The sequence below is a fragment of the Pinus tabuliformis genome, chromosome 5_2, assembly GCF_031772625.1.
Source record: "Pinus tabuliformis cultivar Carrire ecotype Pingquan chromosome 5_2, CPIR1, whole genome shotgun sequence".
In the NCBI taxonomy this organism is placed as follows: domain Eukaryota; kingdom Viridiplantae; phylum Streptophyta; class Pinopsida; order Pinales; family Pinaceae; genus Pinus; species Pinus tabuliformis.
The window spans coordinates 605,373,875-605,381,836 of NC_142306.1; the positions used below are offsets into that span (position 1 = coordinate 605,373,875).

The 7,962-nt window shown below is 44.2% G+C and overlaps 2 protein-coding genes across 2 annotated transcripts; both read left to right on the forward strand.

Annotated features, from left to right (window-relative positions):
• Positions 1-271: 271 nt before the first annotated feature.
• LOC149160466 (uncharacterized) lies at positions 272-1,027 on the forward strand. The gene has a single exon (XM_089434618.1). It carries the CDS (start codon positions 272-274, stop codon positions 1,025-1,027), a length of 756 nt encoding a protein of 251 aa, XP_089290744.1.
• Positions 1,028-1,589: 562 nt separating this feature from the next.
• LOC149160467 (uncharacterized) lies at positions 1,590-3,017 on the forward strand. Its single transcript, XM_089434619.1, has one exon. The coding sequence runs from the start codon at positions 1,590-1,592 to the stop codon at positions 3,015-3,017; it is 1,428 nt and encodes a 475-aa protein (XP_089290745.1).
• The last annotated feature ends 4,945 nt before the right edge of the window (positions 3,018-7,962 follow it).

The following is a 7,962-nucleotide window of genomic DNA, read 5'->3' on the forward strand; positions in this document are numbered from 1 at the left end:
CGCACACTTCGCCTTTGGTTCAACTTTGTGACGGGAGGAACGCGCGCGCTCATGCCCGAGAACACAGGGCGTTACAGCCCCCCTCCCGGAGGCTATCCCCCCCCCTTTCGACCCCTCTCCTCTCCCCCCGATCGTTGCACTGGTTGGATCTAGGGCACCTGCAAACCCTAGCCGCATGTCCTCCCGCCCGTCGAAGAAACAACGATGTTTTAAATCCAGACCTGAGGACATCATTCTGAGGCTTGAAGAAGATATCCAGTGGGGAGACGCTATGGATTTAGTAGACAGAGTACTTGTGGGACGCATCCAGGGCAGGAATTACTCAGCGGAAAAGCTGAAGACCTGGGCTACGGAGATTTGGGGCCAACATCTGGCGGAAATCCCCTCTGTCCAGACATTCATGCGAGGCTGGTTCGCGTTGAGGTTCGCAAGGGCTGACCACACGAGCTGGGTATTGTCATCTTTCTGGCACTTTGAAAAAGCACCGGTACTTCTCAAAAGATGGACGCCCCTCTTCGACCTGGAGACTGAACAAATTGGGGTCGGGCCAGTATGGGTTAGACTCCCGGGCTTGCCACTACAGTACTGGTCCGAGGACATCTTCAGGAGAATCAGAAACTCTCTGGGCACCTTCATGGAATCGGACAAATCTTATCTCACGACGGGGATGATGGCATACACTAGGGTTCTAGTCCATCTAGATACGAGAGGAGGCTTGCAGGAACACATCACTATTCAATGGAAATCTTTCTCAAGGAAGCAGAAGCTAGACTACGAAGGAATCCCTTACCAATGCAGAAGATGCCATCAAGTGGGTCACCTCTACAAAGATTGCCCCCTTCTCAAAAAGACTCAGCAGGAATCCATGATGCAGGACCAGCCCACAACAGCAGGAAATCCAGCTCCTCCGGCTGCGGCGGCACCAAGGGCGGAACAAATCAAGACCTCAGACACAGTGGAAGCGCCGCTCGTACCTCTGAAAAAAAGCAGGGCAAGATCCCGATCAGGCCTCCATCTCCTCCTCTGACGCGCTCAAGGGCTGCAAAAGGAGTCATCTTTTCATCGGGTATGTCTCTTCCCCCTGTTGACTCTGCATCGCATCTTACTTCTTCTTGTTTATCACTCTCCTCCCACTTGCCCCCTCCGGTCTTGATTCCCGCCCCCTCATCCCCGTCGGTCCTCGACCTGGTTGTGGATTCCCGCCCGCCTTCCCCCCCCTCAAAATCACACCATCTTTATATGACCTGCCCTCTCCCACAGCCATCGGCCATTTTTACCTCCTGCTCCCTCCCTTCCGTCCCGTCCCGCTCCCTTCAATCACCCTCCCCTTTGGTAAACTCCACCCCGAGGTACTCCACCCGCTCGACTGCAAAGCAGAAAGAGCCGGACGCCATAGGGCTGGCAGCTGCCCCTCCCATCCTCTCGCCCAAGCAGGGTAGAGGCAGACCCTCCAACATCCATAAGGCAAAAGAACAAGCTGGGGACGAAGTGATCCAGGGCAAACAACACACCATAGAAAGGGTTCTTAGAGCAAAGGACACCCTTCCCCACCCCCCTCCATGAAGATTTTGTCCTTCAATTGCAGAGGGATGGCCAGCCCCGAGAAAAAGCTGGCCCTGAAGCGACTCCTTATATCTGAGATGGTTGACATTATCCTTTTACAAGAAACCCTATGCAAAGCGGATTCGGCCATTTCTATCCTCTGCTCTTGGATGCCTGGATGGTCTTTCCACGCTATTGATGTCTCGGGGCGCTCTGGGGGCATTGCAATTGGTTTCAAGAACCGCACCATTAACCTGAAGAACATATGGGGTGGTGAGGGTTTCTTGGGGGCGGACATTTACTCCAAGGAGCTGGAGGAAGAGCTAAGAATCATAAATGTCTATGGACCTTGTCACAGCAGGGAACTCTTTTGGCGAAAGCTTCTCAGCTCCCCCCTCCTCCTAGCTGGAAATGTAATCCTAGGGGGAGACCTGAATTTCTCTATGGGCTTCTCAGAATCCTGGGGACATATGGCGCAGATTGACCCGCTTTCTGATTTCTTCGAGCAGCTGCTTGAGGATTACCTCTGGATCGACATCCCCTCGGCCAAGATTCAGCATACCTGGAGGAACAACCGGTCTGGTGACCAAAGCTTGGCTAGGAGACTGGATCGCTTTATTATCAAGGAGGCCTTTCACAACAGTCACCCAAGATCCAGGCAATGGGTCGGCAGTGGTGGTATGTCAGATCACAGACCCATTTTTCTAGAGATTGGAGAAAAGCAACAGAAGCACAAGGCTCCCTTCAAGTTCAACTCCACTTGGCTCCGGGACCCCTCCTATATCAAACTAATATCCGATTTCTGGAAAACACATCCGATCCCTGAGGAGGAGGATCCAGCTAAATGCTTTGTAAAAAACCTCTCTGAAATTAAGGTGCTATCCAGAGCTTGGGCTCACAAGAAGAGGGAACAGGATGACCTAATAATCACCCAAGCAGAGCAAGCAATTGCAGACCTTGAATCTCAGTCGGATGGAACTTTCAACTCCCCGGAACAGAAAGCTAAGTATGAAACCCTTATCAATCAGAGAACTCAAGTCCTCAGAGATAGAGAGGCAAGCTGGAGACTAAGAAGCAGAGCAATCTGGCTTAAGGAAGGGGATGAAAACACAAAATTTTTCCACCGCTTTGCAAATGGTCGGAAATCGATCAACACTATCTGGGAGCTGCAAAATGATCAGGGACAACAAGTTCACAACTCCAGAGAACTCGCCTCACTAGCCACCTCACACTTCAGGAACATATATATGGCCCCGAGGGAAGCCAGTCTGTTAGAGATCATGCGAGTGGCCGAGCTTTCCCCAGGTTTGTGGATGACGAGGATGCAGAAGAACTCACCAAAGAGGTTTCATTGGGGGAGCTTGAAGCCACCATTCGGGGCTTCCAAAAAGACAAAAGTCCGGGACCTGACGGCTGGTCCATCGAATTCTATCTTGCCTTTTTTGACCTACTGGGCCAGGACCTCCTCAAAGTAATTAATCACTGCAGCCTCTCAGGAAAGATCCCCTCGGCCATCAAAGCCACCTTCATAGCCCTCATCCCCAAATCCGACAAGCCAGCCTCTTTCAATGACTTTAGGCCCATCTCGCTCTGCAACTGCCTATACAAGATCATGGCCAAAATCCTAGCGAATAGACTCAAGCCCATCCTTTCGGCACACATATCCCCTGAACAGTTCGCTTTCCTACAGCACCGCCAGATCCATGAAGCTATTGGCACTGCACAAGAGCTCCTTCACTCGATGCAGAGCAGGAATTTGAAAGGCATGATCTTAAAGGTGGACCTCTCCAAAGCTTTCGACAGGGCAAGCCTACTCTACATTCGAATGCTTCTTACCCATCTGGGTTTCCCTTATATGTTCATCAAAAGGATAATGAGCTGCATATCTGATGTGTCTTACAGTGTCCTCCTTAATGGATCCCCCACTCCCTTCTTCACTGCAGAAAGAGGTCTCAGGCAGGGGTGCCCCCTATCTCCTTTACTTTTCCTGCTCATCATGGAAGGGCTAAGTAGATTGATAGGGACAGAACACAGGAGGGGCAGGATTACTGGTATAAAAATCACGGAAAATTGCTCTCTCACTCACCTACTGTTTGTAGATGATGTGCTCATTTTCTTAAATGGCAGCTTGGCCGACACCTCGTCCTTGCAGCTTGTTTTCGACCTCTTTCAGAAGGCTACAGGCATGATCATAAATATTCACAAATCCACCCTCATAGCTATAGGCTGCTCGCAACATGAAGTCTTTTACACTCGACACCGGTTCCCTTTCCCATCATACCTGATGGAGGAAGGGTTGAAATGTCCAGGCTTCTGAGTGAAACATGGGGGATATAAAATCATTGATTAGATTTGGATTATTGCAAAGGTGGAAAAGAGATTAAATATATGGTACAACAGATACCTCACCCGGGCTGGAAGACTCACCCTCATAAAAGCAGTACTGGAAGCAACCCCTGTATACTGGATGTCATTGGCCTGGATTCCAAGAGGAATCCTAGCCAGACTACAAAAGATATGCTGCAGATTCTTATGGAAGGGGAACAAACAGGGAAACCTCTTCGCCTGGGTAAAATGGGATACTATAGCGAGGCCTAAGAAATGGGGAGGATGGGGTATAAAAAGGTTGGACGCTTTTGCTAAAGCACTGGCAGCAAAGCTAGGATGGCAGCTCATTACCTCACATAGCCTCTAGACAAAAGTAGTATATGAAAAATACATTGCCCCGGAAAACATAATCGGCTGGATTCGCAGGGAACACAGGGGGAGCGGAAGGCACTCCAATATATGGAAAGCTGTTCTCAATTCCCTCCCTCTCATCCGGGAAGGTTTAACATGGAGGATACATCAGGGGAATGCTGTACGCATAGGAATGGATCCCTGGATCGGGTGTGGCAATGCCCATCGACTTCCAGCACAACTAATCGCCCATCTACAGGAACTGGGTGTCTCCCACATAGCCCACATAGCAGACCAAGAAAACACCACTCTTTTCCAGCAGGCCTGGAAGACAGCACAAGACCTCCACATCCCGGGACAGTGGCGGCATGATTGGGAGGATTTCACAGAAGCCCTCACTCAAGCACACATCAGGATAACGGAAGAAGAAGATGAGATTGTATGGGCACTCGCAAAAAATGGAACATATACTCCCAAGGAAGGTTACTTAAAGCTCATGCAACAAGCTCAGCCAGAAAATGTCCAGCAATGGTGGAAAGCACTATGGAAACTCAAAGCAGCTCCTAGAATGCGAATGCTTATGTGGACCATCCTGTTCAACAAAATCCCCACAGGCTCAAATCTGATGAAACGATCTTTCCATGGGCCTTTCTGGTGTCACCTCTGTAGGAGCAATGAGGAAGACACTGATCATTTATTTCTGTCCTGCCCTATTGTCATTGAGCAATGGTCCCTCATATCCTCATCCTCCCTATCCCTCAATCAATGGCAAGGACAGACCATTACAGAGGCCTGGTTGAATTGGCTAGAGAAACACAAAGGAAGAGATAGGAACTTACCACTCCTTATGTGCTGGGCTATCTGGACGGCAAGGAACCGAGCTATTTTTGACCAAAAGGACCCCATCTGGCCAAATATCAGATCCCATATCCTTGCCAATTTTGGACTCCTCCCTGATGACCTCTCACAGCCCCCCCTAGATCCATTCACCCTGAGCTCATTGACAAAACTTACCCATGGGCCTACTTCGACGGCTCAGCCCAAGCAGATGGTTGTGGGGGAGGAGCCCTCCTCTACCTAAGGGACGACCATTGCTTCAATATACAGATGCACCTGGGAAGGGGCACAAATAATTATGCCGAACTATCCACAGCCAAACACCTCATCCATTTTGCACTTGAAAAGCGATGCACAAAGCTACAACTGTTTGGGGATTCCAAACTTGTCTGCAACTGGCTCAATAGAACATCTTACTGCTCTGCTTTTTCTTTGAGACACATTCTGGATGAGACACACAGGCTTATAGCTTTATTTGAAAAATTTGATTGTCAACACATTTACAGGGAGCGCAACACAAGGGCGAACCTCCTATCGAAACAGGGAGCGCAAAGGCAAGAAGAAGATTGGTTGATACAGGAAGAAGTGGATGGAATTTTCCATCAACACTACCACAAGCCTTTTGTAGATCTGCACTCTCTTCGGGAGACATCGCTATGATGCTGGTTTTTCTAATCTATCTACACAGTTTTGGTTTTTTTTTGGCCCACTGGATTCTCATAAGCTATTGGAAAGCAGCTGCTGTTATTACTTGGCATACATTTTAGATTCATCACAGATCTATCAGACATATAAAACTTATATCTTTTTTGGTACTTCAAATGTTATTATGTTTATCTTGGTAATTACTAGCATGTCTCCCTGCGTGGAGCACACACTTTTATCATGTATAGTTTTGTCTTATGATACATCTGAGAACTGAAACTCCCTGCGTGGAGGAAAAAACTGCATATTTTTACTTGTACAGGGTTGTAGTCAAACTGTCTTTTTGCTACTATCCGGGAGGCGACCAGCCTCATTATGCATATGCCTAGGCATCTACAGAATGTAATTTCTTATGATCTAATAGAAATTATGACTTTTTCTACGGGAAAAAAAAAGTATTTATGCAAATTTATTAAATACATAATATCTAAACACTATTTCTATTGGAGTTACTTGAATAATTTGAATTATTTGGAAATTATAAAACTATTTAGTATTAAAAAATATAATTATATTTATTATATTTATTTTAATTATATTTATATTATTTTTAATAACCCATTTCTATGTTAGTCATCTTATGTAATGTGTTTCTTTCACATCTTTCACCAGAGTTTATTCAAAGCACTATCTCTAAATCCTTTTACTTATTTTTCATCTCGATAACAATTTCTATTATTTTTAATTATGTTTTAAATATTTTATTTTATAAAAAAAAATATAATAGGTAAATATTGAGTTTTTTAGATAAAAATCACATAATTTTTTTTGACTTGTTTCGAATCAAATAGTGTGATTTATTTGGACAAAAAAAACAAATCTTACCATCAAATTGAATAGATGAAAAGAAATATTTACTAATAACTAATTATTATAATTTACATTATTTATTTATTTATTTTAATTAAATAAAAAGACATTTATTAAGAAGCTAGAAAAAATGAATAAATACAAAAAATATGTTACCTTAATAAAAAGACCCAAAGTAAAATAATAAAAGATCAAATAAAACCCAATAAATAAAAAAATATAAAATTAACTTTAAAAATATAAAATAAAAATAAATAAATAATGAGGAAATTATTTTTATGATAATTAATAGCATTATTAACAAAAAGAAATAATGAAAAAAATTGACTTTATTAAAGAATTAAATTCGATTATTTTTTTTAATGGTTAAAAGAAAAGCCTAATAGAAATAACTCAAAAGTTAAACTTAAAAATTCAAACAATAAAATGAAATAAATAAATGAAATAAAAAGGTCGAATTTAAATTGCATTGAGTCTACTTGGCCTGTACTCAATAGTCATGTTGAACTCTGCCAAGAAGTCTTGCTAATGAGCTTGCTTTGCAGACAGCTTCGGTTGTGATGCAAAATAACTCGCTGCAACGTTGTCAGTCTTCACAACAAAATGCTTCCCAATCAAGTAATGCCTCCATACATGTAAACAATGGATGATCGCAGTCATCTCCTTCTCATGAATCGAATACCTTCATTCCCTGTCTTGCAGCTTCCGACTCTCATACGCCACCAAATGCCCATCCTGCATAGGGACACCTATCGTAAAATCTGAAGCATTTGTGTGTACTTCAAATGGCCTCTTGAAGTCAGGGAACTTCAATATCGGTGTTGAAACCATCCTCGTTCTTAATTCTTCAAATGATGTACAAAATTTCTCCATCCAAGAACATCGCTTATCCTTCTTCAAACGGTCTGTGAGTGACGAGGTCACTTTGGAGTACCCCTTTACAAACTTCCACTGGTAGTTGGTCATTTCCAAAAACACCCTCATATCATGGATATTCTTTGGTTTGGCCCAATCCCCTATCGCCTTTACTCTTCTTGGCTCCATCCATATATGCCCTTGACCCATAATGTGCCCAAGGAACAAAATCTCACTCTGGGAAAACATACACTTCGACTTCTTCAAGTACAATTGATTCTTCTTCAGCGCCTCAAATGCCAAAGCCAAGTGTTTCTTATGATCCTCCATGTTATCACTGTATATCACAATATCTTCCAAGTATACTATTGCGAACGAATCCAAATATGGACGTAGTAAATCATTCGTTAAAGTGAAAAATGTGGCAGGAGCATTGCATAACCCGAATGGCATAACAAGGAATTCAAAACTTCCATAACTTGTCACAATCATGGTATTCCTCTTTTCTCCTTCTGCGATCCGCACCTGATAGTA

What these genes read in the sequence shown, in the direction of transcription:
- LOC149160466 (XM_089434618.1), top strand. Translation starts at nt 272, where the DNA reads ATGGATTTAGTAGACAGAGTACTTGTGGGACGCATCCAGGGCAGGAAT.
- LOC149160467 (XM_089434619.1), top strand. Translation starts at nt 1,590, where the DNA reads ATGGCCAGCCCCGAGAAAAAGCTGGCCCTGAAGCGACTCCTTATATCT.